This window comes from Oryctolagus cuniculus, chromosome 7 (assembly GCF_964237555.1).
Source record: "Oryctolagus cuniculus chromosome 7, mOryCun1.1, whole genome shotgun sequence".
NCBI classification, from domain to species: domain Eukaryota; kingdom Metazoa; phylum Chordata; class Mammalia; order Lagomorpha; family Leporidae; genus Oryctolagus; species Oryctolagus cuniculus.
In genome coordinates this window covers 137145123-137168477 of record NC_091438.1, presented here as the reverse complement: position 1 = coordinate 137168477, position 23355 = coordinate 137145123, and the positions used below count along the sequence as shown (strand labels likewise).

The window sequence follows — 23355 nt, the reverse complement described above, 5'->3', positions numbered from 1 at the left end:
TCGGAAGGGAGGTGTGGGCCGCCCCACTTTGGGCAGGGTGTGGCTTCACCCCGCAGACAAGAACGTTCCCAGGCTCCCCAGGATAGGTGAACCACTGGCATTCAGGACAGCTAAGGGCTTAACCCTTCTGAGATGGCCCCGCTTTGGGTGAGCTCTAAGACTCCCAGCAGGGATAGAGCCTGCGAGGAGCTGAGGAGAGGGGAAGGAGGCCTCCCTCAGGCTGCAATGTGCAGGCCTCCCAGAGACAGGCGCCCTCGCAGTTGGTCCTGCCTCAGGGCTCTCCTCTAACCTTGAGCAGGTGCAGAGGAGGGAAATAAAAGTCCTCTGCAAACAAAAAGCACACGAAGTTCCTCTCCTTGCTGACTCCTGAGCCTCAGAAGCGCCACACCCACCCACTGGGTGCAGAACCACCCTCCCTGCCAAACCAGTGGGCCCAGCGCCGCCCAGCAGCTCACCACAGTTGCTGTCTCCATCTCTCAGCTGCACCTTGATGAAATTCTCCATCCAAAACGGGTCACAGATACAGCGCTTGGTGAACGAGTCGCAGTGGCCATGGTCTGAACAGTTGAGCTGACACGCTGATGGTGGCAGGGGAGGGAAAAGGCCAACAAGGGTCACAGGCAGGGGGTCGCCAGCATGCAGGGCCTAATGTTCCTCGGGGAAGCTGCCTGGACATCTGACCCAGGCGCCCATCAGCATGGCCCCAGAGATGTACAACGCGAACAGTCAGAGGCCGCTGGCCAGGCACTCCCCATCCCCCAACTGCCACCCCTTCAGAGAAGAATACAATTACAAAAATAAAACACGTATCATATTACAAAGGAAAGAAAGTATATGGAACATGGTTTTGAGATACTTAAGAACACAAATATTTGAAATCATATGTGTGTGTCCAATAAAACATTAAGTAACAAGATCTAGGAGTGAATGAGTAAAGATGACACTGTCACATGATGTGACATGCAGCTATCTGTGGTCTGTTGTCTCAAAGCCACGTCTTCTGTGCCTGATGCCTACCTTCGTGATGGAGGGAGTGTGAAGTGAGTGAGAGTACAGAGGGACCCCCTCCCCCAGGGAGCCCCCGCTGGAGCCCCTCTGAGCTTTCCCAAGCGGCCCACAGCCCTGGGCTCAGGCACCCGCAGCAAACCAGGACTCTCAGGACAATGGCAGTGGAGGAAAATGACTGAGTCCGTGTTCCCGGGGAAAGGGGAGAAGGCGGGGCGGGGCACTCACTGACGGTGCTGATCTCCAGGGCTCCGAATATCAGGAAGTCGGCCTTCTGCTTCCGCAGCTCGCTCTTGAGCATCGCTGCCACCTGATGGCCTTTGAAGATCTGGTGGGCAGGCTCGTTCTGAACAAAAAACACCATCTTGGTGCTGTGGAGACACCAACAGCGTGAATGAGCTGAGGCTGTCCAGGACCACAGCAGCAGCAGCCACCATTCGCCCAGCACCCTCTGTTTGTGCCGGACGCTGTGCTAAGTACATGCACACCCCGCCGCGGCAAGCCCACGAGGAACGCGTTAGCAGCGTCGTCTCCGTTACAGAGACAACACTAGAACTCAGAGGGGTTAGGTAACTTGCCCAAGGTCACACAGTTAGTTACGGCAGAGCCAGATCCCAACTCTGCTATGTCTGACTCCAAAGCCCATTACTCTATTTCTTTTTTAGAGACTTATTTATTTGTTTATTTATTTATTTACAAAAGGCAGAGTGACAGAGGAAGACAGAGAAAGAAATCTTCAATCCATTGATCCACCTCTTAAAAAGGCCTGTAACAGTCAGGACTGGGCCAGGCTGAAGCCAGCAGCTAGAGAGCTCTATCTGGGCCCCCCATATGGGTGGCAGGAACTCAAGTACCTGAGCCATCACCTGCTGCTGCCAGGCCCATTAGCAGGGAGCTGGATGAGGAGTAGAGTAGCCAGGACTGAAAAGGGCATCCTAATACGGCACACAGGAGTCCTAAGAGGTGGCTTTAACCTGCTGTGCCATAATGGCCACCCCAAAGCCTATTCTTTTGAAAACACCCTAGGCTGGGGCAGATATATGGTACAACAGTTAAGCTGCCATTAGGAACCACCCACCCCCCATCCCATATCAGAGTGCAGGTTCAAGTCCCAGCTCTGCTTCCAATCCAGCTTCTTGCTAATGTGCACCCTGGGAAGCAGCAGGTAACAGCTCAAACACTTGGGTCGCTGCCACCCACATGGAAACCTGGATGAAGTTCCTGGCTCTGAATTGCAGCCTGGCCCAGCCCTAGCTATTGCAGGCATTTGGAAGATCAGTATCTCTCCCCTTTTGCCCTCTCTCTCTTTCTACCTTCCAATAAATACATACACTTTTTGAAAAATGCCCTTAGCTGGCCCAGCTAACAAGACAACCCATTCCAAATGGCCACCTGCAGGATGAGAAAAGTAGGGATTGTTCAAATGCAGTTGTATTTGGTTCTAATTATTGAACTGTCTGTGCAATGTATGTAGCAAGCATTTTTAATCTATTGTACAGAAGTGGAAAGGGTATTAGAAGTGTAACTGTGCTATTATTTCAATAAAGACCTCTTGACACCTAAAAAAAAAAAAAAAAAAGAAAGAAAAGAAAAGTAGGGATTGGGCTGTGGCTACATTCCTGTTGCCAGCCTTTTTATCACTAAGACAGTGGTGCTGCTGGATTTGTGTCTGGGTTGCTTGTAAGACAAACTGCTAAGCTTTGTAAAGTGCATTAAAGAATATCCACAAGTCAAAACATAGCCAAAACGATGGTTACGATGACAACAACAACAAAAACAACTCAATATCATGGTGCAGCTGGTGCAAAATGATATTGCTCTACGCCCATAACCTGGTTTGATTGTCACTTCCTGTCTAGGACAGACCATGTGTGAACTCACATCTGGGGAGCACAAAATCTGTTCTCCATGCCTCAGCCTAAATTTTTGTGGGTCACCCTGGATTTAAAGGGGTAATCAAGATCTCAATCCCCTCACAGACAGCACGACTGGGTGGGTCCTGTGTATTCTACAGCCCTGGATCAGTGGCTTCTGGGGTGAGGAGCCTTGTCTCTTTATCCTAAGGTCCCACATGAATAGTATTATTTCCTACGTGTGTGACATAAAAGTTTGGGCAGCATTTCCCCTGATTTTCTGAAAGCCTGCTGCACAGTGAGGCTGACTGTGTGGCTGCAAATTACAAAATGGAGAAAGCTGCTTTTACCATCCAAGATCTGTGGTCAGTTTCCCCCTGTTCTCTCCCAGTTACCTAAGCCATGCTTGCGGTTTCAATTCCTGTACTTACATCAAAGCTCCTCCAATCTTTATCTCCTTCCCCCACATCTCTCCTGAGTGGCCAATCTACACCCACAAATGCTAACAACAACATGGACCCCAGATCTCCGTGGTAGCTCAGCTCCAACATGGGGCACATTAAACACTTTAAATTGAGCACCATGTGTTAGGGACCACACAAAGGTGGTATCACTTAATCCTCCTAACAAGCCTGTAAAGCAGGTGCCTGTGCTTTCACAGGAGAAAACCCAGGCCCTGAGAGGTAAGTGACTTTCCCACAGCCACAGACTCTCTGGTAGGCAAGGTTCAGAAGCACTGTCTGTGCGGGGGAGGTCCACAGACTTGCCCACACTGGTGTATTTTCTTGCTCCTGTCAAATGCTCCTCCTGGGTTCCTAAGCCAAGCCAATCCGGCCCAAATCAGAAATCCAAAGCAACCCATAAACTTCTCTCTTCCTCAAACCCCATGTGCAGTGATGCAAGAGCCTACCGGTCAGCACTGGCACTGTGGCACAGCAGGTTAAGCAGCTGCCTGCAACGCCAGCATCCCATATGAATGCTGGCTCAAGTCCTGCTGCTCCACTTCCCATCCAGCTCCCTGCTAATATGACTGAGAAGGGCAGAAGATGGCCCAAGCGCTTGGACCCTTGCCATCCGGGAGACCAGGATGGAGTTCCAGCTTACTGGCTTTGGCCTAGTCTGGCCCCAGCCATGGCAGTAACCTGGAGAATGAACCTGCAGATGGAAGACATCTCCTTCTCTGTTTCTCCCTCTCTGTTAACTCTGCCTTTCAAATAAAAAAAAAAAATTATTATATATATATAAAAAGAATCCACTAGTCAACGATGCCCTCACCAGCTAACAAACTCTCACTGCTTCTACCCAGCCAGTTCCCACTGACTTCGATCAATACAAGCAGTTTATCTTGTTCCTACTTCCAGGCTGCTGAGCGCAGCTTAAGGAAAAACAAAAAGGCCTCCTCATGCTGCTTCTGACCCAGTGAGCCCGAAAGCACATCAGATTTACCTGGGGAGCTTTCAAATTTTAGGCGCACAGCCCCGTTTCCAACTGAACCGTGACCTCTGGCAGGGGCAGGCTGGGGAGATGGTATGCTCATAAAACTAGCATTTCTACTGCAGAGTTAGGGTTGGGAACCACTGCTCACCTCCTGCTTCTACCCTTGGCTGTGACCCCAGTACTGCATCCTTTCCTGGAGCTGCTCCCAACTCTTACTACGTTCCGCAGAGCAGATGGCTCTGTCTCCACCCCCACAAACAGAACCCACGACACTGGACCAACACACTCACACCCACACCTGCACGTTGCCCTCCTTTCTCCTGCGCTGGCCCCCCAGACCCACTTCCGTCTACTACTTTCCTCTCCTCCCCCCAGCCCCCGGGACCTTTTCCTCTGCAACTTCCTAGCAATCCACCCCAATGCTCACGAATCCCTATCTTTAAATGGCATCCTCCTGATTTCCCACCTTCCTTTCTACCAGTGCCTACAAAGAGGTTACAGTCACCACCTTTGTCTCCTCACACCACGCACTCTGTCCTGTGCTGAGCAGACCGTCTCCGCGCACTGCCTCCACCATGGTCTGTCGACCTGCGGAGCACAACCCAAAGGCCTGCTCTGCACGTGCCCCACACCACCACCCCCGCGCGTCTGAGCCCCCTCGGCTCCCCGCCGGCTGCTCCTTCCTGGCCTTCCGCCCACCTCTCTCATGCTTTTTCTTAGTTTCTTCTGCCGCCTCTTTCTCGGCCCTCTCGGAGGAAGCAGTGTTCTGCAGAGTTCTGTCCTCCCCCTCACCACTGTCCCGCAGGGCTCTGACTCCTGCCCGTATGCTGGTGACCCCACATCTCTGGTTCCTCCTTCCACCCAAGTTCCAGACTCCTCTTGGAGCTATCTGAAGGCATATCTCCTCACGAGCCTGTCAAAGACGCAGGCTGCCTTCGCTTCTGCAGTCTCGGTGGATGGCCTGGCCCATCTCCCCAGCTTTCAACCAAGCCTTCACATCTGCGGCTTTGCTCAACAGCACACTCCTGGGGCTACCGTGACCCGCTGATGGACCCCCAAATTTCTTCTACTTTCTTTTTCCCCTCTGCCACTATCCTAATTCAGGTTTTATCCTATTCTCACTGGACTAGTCCAGAGGCTCCCTGACTGGTCTCCCAGCCTTCAGTCTCTCCCTGTTTTAGTCTAGGCTTTACATTACTGATCCCCTACCCACCCCCCAAAAAAAAGTAATTTCCTTGCTTTAAAAACAAACACTTCATACACATAAAGTTAACCAAGGTGGTCCTCCTACCCAAACAATTACAACTAAATCCCTTGCCTGCGTGCATATCTCTGTCCTTGGGCTCCACAGTCAGCCTCACCTTCTACCCTAGGGTCTCAACCAAATGACTTCTTCCTGAAGAAAGCCTGCGCCCGGATCTGAATTTGCTCCTAGCTCCCCTCAGCCTGGTCCATGCGAGTTTCACTCCAACTCTCGGTGAAGAATGAACTGTCCCCACCCATGTGTTTCTACAATGCCATACATTGTGTTGAACGTGTACTGATATCACATGTGCTGTGGGCACCTGATTGTCTCCAACCAGACTGTAGGCCTAAAACCATAATGGGTCTCTTCCAACCTTGCCCATACCCCACTGAGCGGGACAGAGTGAGTGACCTGGACTAGCAAAGCTCAGGACAGAAATGGACACCGTGAGTGGCTCCTGGCCAGAAAGCCCACCCTTTTCTACCTATCCATGCTATTTCTCAGCTCATTCAAGAAGCCCAGGGAGCTCCTGGTCTTTCCTTTTCTCCCCCCATTCATTGCCCAGCTACCTCTGCTCCGTGTACGGCTGAATCTTTTGCACAATGATGTCGGAATCCAGCACCCCCAGGAGGACCCCAATCTGGCGGATGAACATCCCCTTCAGCCTCTCAGTTAGCTGACTGACGTTGACATCCAAGATGATCTCCACCAGGTTGTTTTTCCTGGGATCTGGAAAGCACGTGGATCAGTCATGGCTTCAGAAGTGGGAGAGTTAACACAGACCTGCCACTGTGCATTTGCTTCGGCTCTGAAGAGAAAGGAGTGAAGGCATTCAGCCCTCCTTCAGATGGAGGGGAACAATGCTGAATTGCTGATCAGTAACGGGCTGGCTTGGACACCTTCTAAAACAGTCCAGTCTTCCCATCAACCTAAGAGTGGCCACGCACGTGCTGGGACAGGGTGAGAGCAGCAATGCCTCGAGAGGTCAGTGGAGGGAAGAGAGAAACACTCAGCATTTATTCCAAAAAGCCTCTGCTAGGTTGGCATTGCTGGGCCCTCCAAGCCAAGTGGGGGAAAGCAGGCCCTCTCTCCTGACTCAGTCTGATTGTCTGAGCTTCGTATGCAGCGGGGGAAGGGAAAACATCCATCTCAACCATCTTCTCAGGAAGGGGAGGTGCAACTGTCCCTCCAGATTTCAGCACAGCAAGCAAATCCAGGCAGCCAGGAAACTGGGAGCTCCTAGAGCAGCATCGAGCTGCGCTGCTCTGCGAAGCTCCGCCACCGGGCCTACAGCTCCACTTCTGGACATGCCCTAAAGACTGCTCGAAACTTGGAAGTTAAAGCTGATTGTTCGGAATGTGTTAAATCACATACCACCATTTGCCTGTTCTGGTGTGTAATTTACATAATTAGCAGACTATCTGTGATTCTAAAAACTAAAGCGACTTTGCAGTGTCTCGGCTGTTGTCCTCCCTAGAGGCAGGACAAAGACAGAGACCCCTTCCCATCTAAGACAGCCTGTACAGGAGCTTGGCCTACATAATAAACAGGAGGTCTGAAGTTAATGCCTTCTTATCAGAAGCTCAGGAATTTATAAAGTTTTCCCCACCTTCAACCTTATTCCTCCCTATCACCAAATTAGCCTTGAAGCAAAACAAAAACATGGTTCTATTTAAGAAGGAAATTTTATTTCTGAAAATCTAAAACACATCAGGACATCAGCTGCTTTACCTTCCCAGAGCTGTCCGAAAAGGCCTGAGGCTCCACTTAAAAACATACACGGTTTCTGCACCTGGGAGCTGATGCGACATCGTGACTCAAGCTGTCCCTATGCTCACATCCCCAGAGCAGCCCGGTCCTCTGCAATCAAGTGCTGGACCAGGGCACAAAGGCCTGGCTCTGACACAACTGCTGTGTGACACTGAGCAAGCCCTGCCTCTCTGAGTTTCAGCTTCTCCATCTGAACTGAGCAGGGAGAGGTCTGTGCTTCTGCACGGGTAGGAGGGCACTGTTGGAACAGTCTCTGAGGACTTCTCAGCCTGAAGTCTCTAGATTTTGGATAAAAGCAGATATGCCATTTAGCTCTGTCTTTGCCGAGGGGAAGGAGTCTCAGGAGAGGGGCCCTGGCTGGCTAATCCAGCAATCATCTTGCCACAGAATGAACTCACCAGGTTTCACCTCCACAGTGGTCCGGTCTGTGTCACTCTCACCCTTTGCGTCAGTCACTTTCAGGTGAAATGTGTAGGTTCCCTCAACCAGGTTGGAAAGAAAGAGGACAGGGTGATGGTCAGAGTGGTTTAACACCTCCTGTAGGATTGAACAACAAGGCTCAATTGCAGGACAAAACACCACTCCTTTCTTGGAGTCAGCTGCTGCTCCTGCCAGGATCAAGCCCCACTGGGCTGCACTGTCAATGCTGGGCAGCTCATGACCTCTAACAGCACTGCAGGCCACAGCTGCTAGGGTCAGGGGAGAGAAACCCATTCTAACTCACTCAAGCATGCAGGTTAACACCGAACAGGTCATTCAGAGAACAACCCAGGCTTGACACGAGGGGCTTTTCGGTTAAACAGATACTGACAGGGCCAGTGTAGTGGGTAAAGCCACTCCTACAATGCTGGCATCCCATATGGGTACCAGTTTGAGTCCTGGCTGCCCGACTTCCTGTATAATATGCCAGGGAAAGCAGTGGAGGATGGCCCAAGACTTGGGCCCCAGCTACCCATGTCGGAGACCCAGATGAAGCTCCTTGCTCCTGTCTGCAGCTTGGCCCAGCCCTGGCCATTGTGGCCATTTGGGGAATGAATCTGTCTCTCCTCCTCTCTCTGTAACTCTGACATTCAAATAAATAATTAAATCTTAAAAACAAACAAAAGATACTGAAATGCTGCACCTCCTCCTCCTCTCTGTGTTGTTGCCTCAACCTCTGTGGCTCCTCAGCTCCCGGCACACTTACCCCTGCTGCTGGGCTCCCCTCATCTCGAGTCCAGTGGTAACTGACGATTCCCTTGTCATCTGAGGACTTGGAGCCATCCAGCTCTGCTGTGTTTATGGGCAGGGTAATCACCACATTCCCAGTTATCCTGGCTGTAGGTGGTTTGTTCATTTCTAGCCAAAGAGAAAACATTGAAATAATATGACATTCTAGAAAAGAAGGAAGCCATCTTCATGGTGCTTTTGGGAAATTAAACATCAAGAGCACTTTAAATGGAGAACTATTTCCAGTGCCTGTCCATGCCAGTGTGCATGTCCCCAGGCTCCTGTCCCACCACAGAAATGTGCTCCTGGCACCAGCACACAGGGGCAAGTGTGCATTCCTCCGGTGCTCTCATGGCAGCCGTCCTAAGAGGAAGGGGAAAATAAAGACCCAAGGTGACTTAAAGCTTCAGAGTTTGGGTTTCATCAACTGATACCAAAAATTCTCCTTCAAAATCTCTTAAAGTGTTATTTACTTTTGATTCCTCCCTTGGTACTTCATGAGAGACAAAGGAGAGGGAACTCTCTTATCCTGGGCCTGCTTGACACTTTGTTTGCTCAGTATACTGTGTCTGGAGCTCAAGGTACCAGGCCTGCACACCCAGTGGTTTTTCTGACTCTCAGCTTCTGGCCCTCATTAGCCACTGTGCCTGCAAAGCAGAGCAAGGCCAATCAAGCCCTTGCATTTAGTCAGCCTCAGCACACAGGCAACAGGAGGCTGCAGTGCGGCACAGTCATTCTCAGGCCTGACAGCAGGTGTCACTGTAACCAGAGGCAGAGTCACAGACACCACTGGTCTTGGCACAAAAGCAAAATAAAAATACAAAGAAACAGCCCTCAATCCTTTCCCAGTTCAATTTAAAAGAAAGACATAAAGAGTTGGGAGACAGGGAGGGGAGAGAAGGAGGGAAACAAAAACTCACTTTGCAGTCACTCTCACTTAAAAGTTGTTTTAGAAAAGCAAATAACAGGGGCTGATGCTGTGGCACAGTAGGCTAAGCCTCTGCCTGTGGTGCTGGCATCCCATGAGTGCCAGCATTCCCATATGGGTGCCGGTTCGTGTCCTGGTTACTCCTTTTCTGATCCAGCTCTCTGCTTATAGCCTGGGAAAACTGGAAGATGGCCCAAGTGCTTGGGCCAATTGGGCCACTTGGGCCACTGCAACCATATGAGAGACCCAGAAGAAGCTCCTGGGATCCTGGCTTTGGATTGGCCAGTGATGGTCACTGTGGCCATTTTGGGAGTGAACCAGTGGATGGAAGACCTTTCTTTCTGTCTCTCCCTCTCTCTGTCTACAACTGTACCTCTGGAAGAAGAGGAAGGAAGAGAGGAAGGGAGGGAGGGAGGGAGGAAGGGAGGAAGGGAGGAAGGGAGGAAGGAAAGTAACAGCTGCCCCTGCCCTGCCCTTCTTTCCCACCTCTTGTCTCTAATAAATTTCTGTAGCCAATAAAGCAAGAGAGATTCCTCAGCTATCAGACCCAAAAAGGTGCTGCACAAACTAGAGGCAGGGAAGTACCTTCTCTGACAATGACATTCACAGAGCTCTGGCTCTGCAGATTCCTCTCATCTTTGACAGTCAAGGTGAAAACGTAGGTCCCCACTTGCAGCCCGGTCACCGTGGCGACACTGCTGTTGGCGTTCTCAAGCTGCACTCCATCAGGTCCCCTGGAGGAAGACAGCAATCGGAGGGTGGAGCTCTACCTATGTACTGCTCTTCCGTTCCTGACACAGCAGGGAGAAACAGTTATCGCCTCTGCTAAGACACCAACTGTTGTGTCTCGGCTTTAACAGGACACATTTAAAAATATTCCGTGTGGACAAAGTATCATTTGGTCCCAAAATTCAAGTTACCTGCTGATCACAAAATTCCATGCACCAGTGTTCAAAATACATGTAGCCTTATCCTTTATATCAGCTTCTATAAATTAGGACTCTTAACTATTTCAGTTTATAAAAAGAAGAAAATTCTCTGAGCAGGTATCTGATCAACAGGATGAATTCAGAGTGAGGTTTCTGGGTGGACATTCAGTTCGGTGGTTCAGAGGCCCATATCCTACATTCTGCTAATGTGGACTGTGGCAGGCAGCAGGGGATGGCTCAGAAATTGAGTTCCTCCACCTGCGTGGAAGATCTGGATTGAGTTCTGGCTCCTGGCACTGACCTAGCCTAGTCCCAGCCGTTGTGGGCATTTGGGGAGTAAACTAGTAGATGGGCCATTTCTCTCTGTCTCTATATCACTCTCTGCCTCTCCCATTTAAAAAAAAAAAAAAAAAAAAAAAGTGATGTTTCTGAAAAGCATTTCTGGCCCATAGCTGGCTTGGCTCTTGCCAGTAAAGAGGCAAAATGCATTCCTTCATCACATGCCCAAATCCCTCCTGGTGAAGAGGCAAGGGAAGGCAACGGGCCAGGGCTGCAGAAGAACTCTAGGGACACAGCCACTTCTCCGCAGCTCTATCAGCAAAGCTCCCTGCAGTTCCGGGACAGGGCCAGAGCGGACAGGATGCCTGCATCCTTTCTTCTCCCCTTGGGACCTGAGAGCAGCTTAGACAGGGCACTGAGCTCTGTGCCAACACCAACCACAAGGCTTGCAGGGAGCCAGAGAGCCCTTCTGCTCAAGGATCCAAATGCCCCAAGCTTTGCTTAAACTACAGGAGAGCCGGTGAAATCTGTGGACTCGAGTTTGCTTTCTTTGGTTTTGCTTTTTAAATTCAGAGCCTCTGAGCCAAGTAGTGTCTCCTGCAACAGTCTCCTCCAAGAAGCAATATTAAGCTTGATCCCTGCTGTAAGCACTAACAAAAGTCAGCTAAAAGGTTTATCAGCTATATCTTCAATAAGCAATTGTAACAAAAACATGCTGGGCTGCGGAAGAGCTGTCTCACTGTAATAAGAGAAATAAGAGCTGAGGGAAATAATTTCTAGAAACCAACACAGCAACCACCAATCAAATGGTTTCTATAGTCAAATTAAACCTGTTCCACCGATCTCTAATATACCTAGCCAAAACAACAAAACAAAACAGAAAACTGAGTCTGTTCAATGGCTGCTACCTTTGGAAATCAAGAATGCTTTTAACTTTCCCTTGGGATTCTCTTGCTTCCTGTGGGATCCTGCATATAATTTAAGTTCCATTTGTTATGGTTTAAAGAAGCTAAAAGAAACTGTGAGAACCAGGAATGGTCCAATTAGGTAATTTCAGTTTAATCAGTATTATTTTGGTAAAGACTTTGGCCTCTGGCTAACTTAATTGCTAAATGATGTCTTCAAGGAAACAATAACAGAGTGATGCTTTCATTTTGTACAGGAATTTTCAGTTCCTCTTAACAGCTGCTCTGCCCCTTCTCCCCACCAGCATTACCTTGTTAATTTTGAACAACAGTACTTTTCTGCTCCATTGCCCCTTCCACCCTGCCTCTCACGTGTAATTACACTATGTGTTTCAGCAGAGGGATTGTACCTGCAAAAGCACCATGATCACATGGTACTCTCTGGGGTAGCTGATGGTAAGCAGTCTTCTTTTTCTTATAAAAATTTCTTTTAATGCCATTTTCTTTGCAGTGACATTGGGGATTGCAAACATTTCTTTCTCAATAACCCCACTGCGTGAGCTCACAGAGCAACTCAGTTCTTATAAGCAGACACAACTCGGCTCTTCCGAGGCCTAGAGGCTGTGTGTGGATGAGGGCTCCCCGTCAACACTCACTGTGTTTTCTCCCAGAGGTATGAAGCAATTCTCTGGTCATCTGAGCTCTTGCTGCCATCCAGGGTTGTGCTGTCCACAGGCAAGGTCAGCTCTTTGTCTGGGCCGGCATCTGCTTGAGGAGGCTTGTTGTTCTCTAGGAGACAGAGATGCAGAGGTCAAAAGCAGTCCATCTGGATGGGAAAGGGGAAGACCCAATGGGACACATGTTCTGGAAGCTATGGGAACCCTGCCTCTCAGTCCACAGGACTGTCGGATCCCTGGGAGAGATGGATACCAGCAGGGAACTCACAGGGAACATAGACTAAGTACCAAACAATTCTGAAAGAAAAAGAGTAGTTACAATGCCATGTTATGTCTGAAATCTAATGTTACACCAGTTCAATGAAAGGATGTGAGTGGCGAGACAGGGCTTTTCTGTGGAAGTGGGTTTTATCCCAGCCACTGGAAAACATGGCAGGATTTGGGGTGGCATAGAGCCTATCTCCTGGGTGCCTGTAAAGGCACAGTAAGTATCCAAAGCAAGGTCACACACAGAGGCTGGGAAGAACGTTTTATCTCCAGCTATCAAGAAAGCACAGGGGAAATGGACAACAGAAGCTCCACGGATGGCGCATTCTGCTTGTCTCCTCATACACCTCGGAGCTAAGGGCCCCATGGACCCCCCACCAAGGCTGAACACACAAGCCACAAGGTTGGAACTCACCAGGCTGCACAATAACAGTCACTTGAGCAGTGGCCTGCTGTCCTATGGTGTCGGTCACCATGAGTTGGTAGGTGTAGTCTCCTTCTTGCATTGCAGAGAGCTGCAGGATCGGTGTTCTAACACCCTATACGTGTCAATACAGAAGTGGGAAAATGGACTGCCATAAGCACAATATCCCACAATAACCCCTACTCTGGTAGAAGTGATTTACTCAGTTTTCTAAACCCAAATTTGTATTAGGCTATTACCTCCCAATTCAGTCTAATTAGTGACCCTCAATCAGACACCATGAGTCGTCTTACTAAGACTTTGCACAGATTCTACAACAGCAGGGAAACCTGACAGTTAACATGTGGGCTCTAAGTCAAGCCTCAAATCGAGAAACAGAGAATCCTGAGTATCAGCAGGAACATCATAAATAATTTAGGGCAAACTCCCAATGCAGGAACTTCCTGTAGAACAGTGGGCAAAAGCTGGCAGCCTGTGGGTTGAACACAGCTTGGCCTGCAGTGTTTTAAAAGTTAGAAATTTTACATAAAGTTCTCCACTCTGTCTTCTCTTGAAACATCAGACTATTAAGCAATATTGGTACCACACTTCCATGTGGCAACAACTGGCTGGTCCCGAGGAGTAGGATGGACCCATTCATCAGGGCTTGTGCTTTCTGGCTCTCTACAACCATCCCCCATACCCCACCCCTCCAACCCCCCACCCCCGTTCACATGCTTTCTGGCTCACCATAACCATCCCCCACACCCCCCACTCACATGCTTTCTGGCTCACCACAACCACCACCCCCCCCCCCATTCACATGCTTTCTGGTTCACCATAACCATCCCCCCACCCTCCCCCCATTCACATGCTTTCTGGCTCACCACAACCATCCCCCCCCCTTCACATGCTTTCTGGCTCACCACAACCATCCCCCCACCGCCCATTCACATACTTTCTGGCTCACCACAACTACCCCCCCGCCCAGTGCCTTTTATTTATTTGTCTAATCTGACCTTCCCAGAAAGAAGGTACTCAACCTATAGTAAAACAATCTATTCCAATTTGTAACAGAGCTCATTCAGATTTGTACCCTTGTAGCTCCCAAATTATTTGACTGTCTGGAGTCATCCAAAACAGCCACATTTCTCATTTAGTCTTTTCTTCTAATGCTGAATGTTTAAGACAAAGATTTTCCTGAGGGGCTGGCATTGTAGCATAGCGGGTGAAGCCAAAGCTGCTACCTGCAATGCCGGCATCCTATATGGGTGCTGGTTTGAGTCCTGGCTGCTCCACTTCTGATCCAGCTCCCTGCTAATGTGAGTGGAAAAAGCAGCAGAAGATGGCCCAAGTGTTTAGGTCCCTGCCACCCACATGGGAGATCTGGATGAAACTTCCTGGCTCTGGCTTCAACCTGGCCCAGCCCTGGCCATTATGTCCATCTGGAGAATAAACTAGTGAATGGAAGCTAGTGCTTGCACTCACTCACTCTCTCTCTGCAACTCTTCAAAATAAATAAATAAATCTTAAAAAAAAAAAAAAAGTTCCTGAACATGCTAACCAAAGTTTCCTAAAGCTTTCTGAATTTGTTTACTATTATTATTTTCTTACAATCTAAATGGCCTATGCGCAAACCTGACTTTGGCAGTACAAATGCAGCAGAAATAAGCCTTGGATAGGTAACTGAGTCCAGCAACTCTACTTCCCCTGAGAGAGAAAAGGCAGGAATCACCCTCCTACCTGCATCTCCACCACTTTCCCTTTGCTATTTGGGCTGAGTGACCACTCATAACTGCTGATGCCATGATCATCGGTACTCTGGTTCCCAAAGAGGGTGATGGAGTTTTGGGGTAGGGTGATCACTTGGTTAGGGCCTGCATTGGCCACAGGAGGGTAATCCACAGCTTTGTTCACTGTCAGGTTGGCAGTGGTAGAATTGGTAGCTCCATCAGAGTCTACCACAGTCAAGCTGTTGGAGCAAACAGAGGAGTACAATTAGAAGTGGGTTTAAGGAAAGAGGAATAAACATGACAGGGCTAAGAGGTACCACGGTGGGAAGGTTACCAATTCTCATCCATTCCTCTGTGGAAAGCAGAGAGTAACACTAGAAGATAACACTGAGTGCTTACCATGTGCCAGACACTGATCCAAGTGTGTAGTAAGTAGCTCATTAAATGTGCATGACAGCTACAGTTCTACAAAGTCTCTTCCTCCTTTGATTCCTTACATGTATAAGGAAACTGAGGTAAGGAGAGGCACAGTAACTTGCCCAGGCTCACAGAACTTGGCAGCTGTGCGTTGGGATTGGATGCAAGTAGTATGTCTCCAGCACCATTTTGTTCTCCTGTCTGCTGAGGTCTTTTAAGCACCTGAAATGGTTCTCACAACCACCCTGGGGGAGGTGTCTTTGCACGTTACAGGAGGCTTAAAGGAGCCAAGCACAGTACCCAGGGTTACATGGTGAGCCTAATTCCAAAGCTCAAAAACCACATCTTAAGAAGATACTGTCCCTGGCCCCAGTCTTGAGGAGTTCAAAGACACTGCACTAAATACAGCAAGCTCTGTCTGCAGCGGGCTGTCCTGCCATCAAGCTGGTTAAGCCCTGTACAGATCACAAGGATGGATATCCTGGGCAGACTGAGCCTGGGATGAACCAGGAAGCCTGGCTACAGTAAGGCAGGAGCTTGTGATGGAAATGAATTCTCCTACGCAACAGTTCCACAGTTTGTGCCAGTGAGAAACAGGATTTGCAAGAGAAAAAAAAATGTTCTTTTAAGAGCAGACTTTTACCTAAATGATGCCTTCCAGCTGAACAGCCTAAAGCTTCTCATGCCACCTTAAAATGTGAGCATAAGCAAGCAAGGAGGTTTGGGCTCCTTCCATTTTGCTGACAGAAAGAGGATAAGCATAGAAAAGACATGCGGTTTGTTTAAATCTCACCACCAACCACAGACAGAGCCAGACATCTGTGAGATTTCATCCCACGATCTCACCTTTTACCTAGGGTCTGAAGGGGATTTTTGGTATTAAACTCTTTGGAAAAAAAAATCACAAAAGCTTCAGATACACATACGTGCACAAACCAGCAAGTATCAGAAACAGAAAAATTTGAAGAAGTTTTGACTCTTTTCCCAATGTCCATATAGTTTTCACAGTGCCCACTGCTGTGACTTTCACCTCAGGCACTTCCTGGACTGCCCAAAGGGATCCCAGAGCCAAACAGTAGCTGACCACAAGGCTGGAGAAAGAGGCCTTCACTGTGTAAATGTAGCAGAGAGGAAAAAGTGAGTGAGGCGCAACCAGACTGGCTCTTGCTGCTACTTTAATCCAATCCCATCATCACACAGGAAAAATAACTAAAGGTTAGGGAAATAAAATTGCTCCCAAGACCCCAATCTACCAAAAAAGGTACAGGCCAACACTGGGGTCAAATGCCTAGAATCTGGAGTCAGACTGCTGTGTGACCTTGGGCAAGTTACTTAACATCTTTGTGCTAAAACTTTCTAATATATAAAATGAAAATAATCATAATACCTGTTAAAAGAATTAAATGAGATACTGTGAGGAAGTAGCTCAGAATAGTATTTATCATATAGTAAATATTTTCAAGAAATATTATTATGATTTTTTAAAAACTAAGTAAAAAATGTCTGATATTAGAAATTGAAGAAAAAAAAAACAAATTTCCCTGATAAGCCAACTAGAAGGCTCTAATTTGTACTGGCAGCTACTTTTCACTCATCTGAAGTCTTGAATCAGTGGGAGTGCTGTAATTCAGAACTTGCATATTGATTTCTATGTAGGTGTTGTGCTAGGACACTCATCTCTCTGTCCTTAATAGTGTCTAAAACTTGATTAATCTCAGATTCATGGGAAGACAGACACCTAGGAATAAGCTGTCATATGTCATACCACGCACGGTAAGGCAATGAGAGCAACAGGAAAGAGGAGAGCCACAGCTTTTCCTCTCTGGAGAAATGGAGCAGGTCCTTAAGAACAGTCAAAATTTCAACAGCTTGAGAAGAGTATTCAAAGAGGCAGAAACAAAATATACAAGAGGTCTTCAAAAAGTTCATGGAAATTCATATTATGGAAAAAATGCATGGATTTAAAACTTGTTGTACCCAAATAAACTTTATCTTTTAATTTCATTTTCTTAGGGCTTTTTGGTCATACAAGGACCAAGTAAAGAAGCAAGGCAGAATTGAGCCCTGACTTGGGTGTCAGAAAATTCGCATTTCAATTCCAGCTGTGTGACCTTAGAGACGTTCCTAAATACAAGAAGTTACTGAATACTCATTTTCCTCAGCTGTAAAAAGACAACGTATCATCTACATATCATGTCTGAATGACACCTATGTAGAAATAACATGTGAGGAATTATGCAAATACAGGGATTACTCTAGAGTCTGCCTTAAAGCCTTATTAATCACCCATAATTCCCAAAAGGACTTTGTTTGAATCAAATTCACAAGAAAGGGGGCAGGTATTATGGAGCAGCAGGTTAAGCCTGCACCCACTCAGGAGACCTGGATGGAGTTCCTGGCTCCCGGCTTCTGTCTGGGCCAGCCCTGGCTACTGTAGGTATTTGGGGTGTGAACCAGTAGATAAAAGATACTTCTCTGTCCCTTTCTCTCTCTCCCTCCCTCTCCGTGTCATTTTGCCTTTGAAACACATAAATTTTTTAAAAATCCTCCCAAAAGCCCTAGTAGAGAAAGAGCCTACAAACTGTAGCTGAGCAAACCACTAGTCAAAAGTGAAGATTCTGAGGTCCCCTCGCTGAGACAGCATGTAAAGAGGAAGAGACAGCATGGGGATAGGTTCCTACTAGATGGTGCCTGAGAAAAGGCAAAGGATGATTGGGCCTTTTCACTTGGTGATAGAAATCTGGAAAAAATTTGGAAGATCTGCCACATAAGGCTTCAAAAGAGATTAACTGTGGTAGATTGTGAGCTACTACACAAGACGTTTGCCGCGGATGGCATTACCATCATCACAGGACTCAAAAAACCAACGGAACCAAAGGCTGTGCAGTCAGCTCTTCCTAGCCAAAGGTCCCACATCCACAGATTCAACCAACCTCAGAGAGCAACTATTGCACTTTTAAAAAATTATGTCTGGGCCAGCGCTGCGGCTCACTAGGCTAATCCTCCACCTGTGGCGCCAGCACCCTTAGTTCTAGTCCCTGTTGGGGCACCAGATTCTGTCCCGGTTGCTCCTCTTCCAGGCCAGCTCTCTGCTGTGGCAGAAAAGAAGGCAGTGGAGGATGGCCCAAGTGCTTGGGCCCTGCACCCGCATAGGAGACCAGGAGGAAGCAAGCACCTGGCTCCTGGCTTTGGATCAGTGCAGCGCGCCGGCCATCGCGGCCATTTAGGGGGTGAACCAATGGAAACGGAAGACATTTCTCTCTGTCTCTCTCTCTCACTGTCTAACTCTGCCTGTCAAAAAAAAAAATTATGGCTGTCCTGAATACATACAGCCTTTTCCTTATCATTATTTCTTAAATAATAAAATATAACAACTATTTACATAGCATCTACATTGCATTAGGTATTATAAGCAAGCTAGAGATGATTTGTATACCAGAGAATACACTGGTTTCTCTTCAGATCATATAAATCTTTCACCTTTTACTAAAGTATACCAGAGGCTGTAGGAAGGTTATATGCAAACACTATACAATTTATATAAATAAGGAAACTGAGCACCCATGGATTTTGATATCTTGGGGGGTGGGGGTCCTGGAACCAATCCCCTGTGGATACCAAGAGATGACTATATTATCAACCAAATCCAGAGGAAATGTGAATTATTCCTATAAGACTGTAAAGTCCCAGGTCCAGTGCTGTGGTAAAGCCGCTGCCTGTGTCTCCAGCATCCCATACGGGCACTGGTTCAAGTCCCATCTGCTCCATTTCTGATCCAACTCCCTGCTAATGCATCTGGAAAAGCAGTGGAGGATGGTCCAAGTCCTTGGGCCCCTGCACCCACATGGGTGACTCGAAAGAAGTCCCTGGTTCCTGACTTTGGGTAGGCCTAGCTCCAGCCATTGCAGCCATTTTGGGGATGAACCAGCGGATAAAAGGTCTGTCTGTCTCTCTCTCTCTCTCTCTCTCTCTGGAACTCTGCCTTTCAAACAAATAAATAAATCTTAAAAAAAAAAAAAAAAAAAAAGAATGTAAAGCCCCTGAGAGAAAAACAAATAAACAAGCAAACAAACATGGCATCGGTTAAATGTGAATCTAGATCCTAATTTACCTGAAAGTGTAGTTCCCAGGGACGAGCTTACTTAGTTTTAATATGGCTGTATCTTCAGAAATCTTCTCTTCTCTCAGAGGCCCTTTTAGTTCCTCCCAGTGGTACTGGACGATTTTATCATCATCAGTGCTTTCTTGATCATAAGGAAACATCAGTTACAAAAGAATGCTGGGTCTCAGCACTCATCCACCTTAAACAAACCAGGGCAACTACCCAGAGATTTGAAGCTAGGAAAACTCCGTGAGATCACAGACTATCCTCCAGAGTGTTTCTTTCCTAGGAATAACGGGTCATTCTGCCTCTCTATGAATATTCCACTGCCTAGTTTTCCAAGGATTCCAACACAGGCAATCTCTGGTTAAAATGCTACTGTATGAATAAAGGAAAATCTATAATTCTTAACCACAAGAAAAGATACTCAACCTCACTTAAAATAAATGCAAATTAAAGTTATATTTGAAACATCATTTTTTAACCTATCAGATGGATGGGTATAAGTGTGGAGAAAGAGGTCCTCTCACTAGTCATGATGGACATATAAACTGATAGACCCTCTATAATGAGTAATTTGGCAATATTTATCTTTGCCCCTGCAATTCTTCTAGAAATCTGTTGTGCATACACTAGGGCAGGCATTAAACATCAAGTTTTACAACATTATTAATGTGGTAACACTGTTAATAGCAAAAAAGTGAAAGCAATCTAAATAGTCATGAATATTGACTATAAATAAGCAAACATTCACACAACGAAATTACACATTCATATAATGGAATGCTATATAGTTGTTCTAAAAAAAGAGTGAATAAGCACTTCATGTATGAGAACTGATTCAGAAAACTCCTGCATCATACAGAAACAAGCACCATAGCTAAGTGAAAATAATATATTATCATTTGCATAAACAAAGGGGATAATGACTATGTATATATTTTCTTAATATGTACATAAGCTATCTCTGGAAGGATATATAAAATAACATTATTGGTTGCCTAGAGGAAAACTGGAGAGCTGAGAGACTGGGATGCTATAATTCTTCTCACTGTGTCCTTCTATGTATTATTTAACTTTGATCTCTTCAAACCTACAAGTAATATGGTAAATAGGAACCCTTTATACCACATGCTATCATAAGGGTTTCTACACATTCTCTCTCTTCCCTCTTGGCCTTCCATCTTCCTAGTCTCCTCTTCTTGCCACAATCACTGACATGAAATGCTTAATCTTGCTAGAAAGTCCTTGGATAAAGCAGTGACTCTCTGCCAAAAACCATTGTTGGTGCCAACAGTCACTGTAACAGGCCTTTAGGGGGTCTCAAAAGAGATCAAGCAAATACTGGTGAGAGGATAGGCTGAAACCTGCACACTCACAGAACAAAGACCCAGAAATCTTTTCATGGCACTCATTAGGTGACATGACTCTGAAGAGGAAAACATTAATGAGTGCAGGCAAGGGTGTAGAGAGCATTCTCTGAGTCCTCCAATAGAACAGACAACAATCTTGTGGGCAATAATGGCGGTGAGAGCACTTCAGTCAGGTTTCTCATTTACGTAGGAATTTTGTTTCCATAACCAAGAAAGGCAACTCTGTGTAAGCAAATCTGAACAAGGAATTTCAACTAAAATAATGCTAAATACATTGTCTTATCTTCTCAAAGAAATACTACTTCATACACATCACATAGAAATTTGAAACAGGACCTGTCTGGTTTATTACTTCCTAACAGTTGCTTCCAGATGCGTGGTCTTCCCGTGACTTGGCTAAGATAATGGCCTAACCAGAATGCAGACATGTCCAGCCCCAAATCTTCCACCAGGGTGTTCCACCCAGGAAACACAGTGAATGTCTTCTAAAACATCACGTTTAGACCAGTACTCACGGCTGCCATCTATGACCGTAGACGTGGTTGGCAGAGAGATCTCCTGAAACTGAGGTGACACAATAGCAACAGGAGGCTGATTCTTACGGGGTTCTGTAACAAGGTGACAAGGGAGAGATTGGGAAAGGGGATTTAATAGAAGAAAGCTACATCTGAGTGGATACTTAACAGATGGTTGAGGCATCACCAGATGTGAAAGTCTCAAGACCAGGCTGCCATTCTAAACCAACACCCCTGGGATGATAAAAGTCACTTCCAAACCTGACCATTCCTATGCACTCTGAATTTCAATGTTCAGGTGTTGTCTAGTTTACAAAAAGCACTTTAGCAGCAAGTGACTACTTTGGGGCAAGTCTGCCTGGAGCAGGACAACACACAAGCTTTGTGTGATACAGGCCTTGGCAAGCAAACCATCCCTTGGCACAGACTGTGGTGGAAAGCTCAGCCATCACTGAGCTGTGTGTGGGGTTGCCATAGCTAAGTGATAGGAAGGTTACAAACCACTCTGGTCCACCCAAAAGACTGAGCTACAAACCCAATGACTTTGTCCTTGAGGAATGTCAAATGGTGTTCATTTTATTACATTTCTTTAAAAGATTCACTTATTTATTTGAAAGGCAGAGTTAGAGAGGGGAGAGAGAGAGAGAGAGATGAGAGAGAGAGAGATCGTCCATCCATCTGTTCACTCCCAAAATGGCCACAATGGCCAGGGCTGGGTCAGGCTGAAGCCAGGAGCCTAGAACTCCATCTGGGTCTCCCATGTGGGTGGCAGGGGCCCAAGCATTTGGGCCATCATTCACTGCTTTCCCTGGCACATTAGCAGGGAACTGGATTGGAAATGGAGCAGCCAAGACTTGAAGCAGCACTCATATGTGAAGTCAGCTTGACAGGCAGCAGCCTAACCCACTGTGCCACTGTGCTACTGGCACAGTGATGCCCCAGTGCTAATACATTTTAAAGGAGGTGAAATGATTACTTTGGCTACAAAGTTTAGGAAATGAAAAGAGAATCAAGTACCAACAAAGATAAAAAACAGTATTGGGGGACCAGCACTGTGGTGTAGCAGATAAAGCCTCAGCCTACAGTGCCAGCATCCCACATGGGTACTGGTTCAAGTCCCGGCTGCTCCACTTACAATCCAGCTCTCTGCTGTAGCCTGAGAAAGCAGTGGAAGATGGCCCAAGTCCTTGGGCCCCTGAACCCACGTGGGAGACCTAGAAGAAGCTCCTGGCTCCTGGCTTCGGATTGGCACAGCTCTGGCCATTGCAGCCATCTAGGGAGGGAACCAGCAGATGGAAGACCTCTCTTTCTCTCTCTGCCTCTCTGTAATTTTGCCTTTCAAATAAATAAATATCAAAAAAAAAAAAAAACAGTATTAGGAATTTCTACCAGTGTAAGTGCCACTCTTCAACTTCTCCCAAATTTCTCTGAAAATCCAAAACAAGACACCTTGCTACTACACTGTGACCTACCCACAGTGGCTCATTTAAAAAGAATGACAGGATTTGGTTTCCAAGGTGGAAGGGACGGTAGGGTTTCAATGAGGAACTCTGGAAGATCAGAAAGGACCTATCACTTGGCTGGCTCTCCTGCATGTTTCTCCAAGGCTTCTGGTTTCTTCCTATCTCTTAATTACAGCACATGGTGCGCTCTCAGCTTGGCCCACTTGGGGGAGTAGTTCTCAGGGAGACAGGCTATTGCTCAGGCCACACTGCTCTGTGGGCTGCCTAACTAATGCTCCCCTGCCAAGCCCACTGTTCCCATTAGAACACTTGGAACAAAGTACATATCTTGCTACTATAATCTTTTGCTACACTGAACTAGGAATTGCTCGATAAATTTAATATGTACAAAAAAAGATTGGGAATTAAAAACCCCGAAGTCAAATCTTCATCTCCTTGGGAGGCCTGCAGAGGGAGCAATGGAGACATAGCTGGAGCTGGCAACACATACCTGGCTCTACAGTCACATTCACATAGCCTTCCCCGTGGGCATTTTGACCATCTACAATCACTTTAAATTCATACAGGCCGGGAGTGAGCTGTGGAAGCAAGAGAAAACCTGTTAGCCACAAAACGTAGCAATTACATTGAATACATACATCTGAGTTTTCCCAGGCTTAACCTTTCATTCTTTTGCTCTGCTTCTGAAATGGAAAAAAGTATAAACTAGCTAAGGAAATGAAACAATAAATTAAACTAAAACAACAAACAAACAAACAAAAAAACAGAGCTTTTAATGTGCATCTTATTACTAGCTGACTCCGGAACAGAAGGGATTTCAATATCTCTGTACTCCCATTTTCTT

At 46.9% G+C, this 23355-nt stretch overlaps 1 protein-coding gene across 4 annotated transcripts in view; it reads right to left on the bottom strand.

The window, feature by feature from the left end:
* The window catches only part of KIAA0319L (KIAA0319 like), a 121862-nt gene that overhangs the window by 12251 nt on the left and 86256 nt on the right, over positions 1-23355 (bottom strand). For all 4 annotated transcript variants that reach the window (XM_051832163.2, XM_070078775.1, XM_070078774.1 and 1 more), the window contains exons 7-18: positions 23002-23089; positions 21049-21141; positions 19170-19302; positions 14652-14880; positions 12921-13044; positions 12218-12350; positions 10034-10182; positions 8498-8649; positions 7710-7848; positions 6111-6270; positions 1234-1376; positions 456-578 (exon numbers count right to left, since the gene is read on the bottom strand). In XM_051832163.2, the coding sequence (XP_051688123.1) occupies positions 456-578; positions 1234-1376; positions 6111-6270; positions 7710-7848; positions 8498-8649; positions 10034-10182; positions 12218-12350; positions 12921-13044; positions 14652-14880; positions 19170-19302; positions 21049-21141; positions 23002-23089 (1666 nt within the window). The remainder of the gene's footprint in view (positions 1-455; positions 579-1233; positions 1377-6110; positions 6271-7709; positions 7849-8497; positions 8650-10033; positions 10183-12217; positions 12351-12920; positions 13045-14651; positions 14881-19169; positions 19303-21048; positions 21142-23001; positions 23090-23355) is intronic.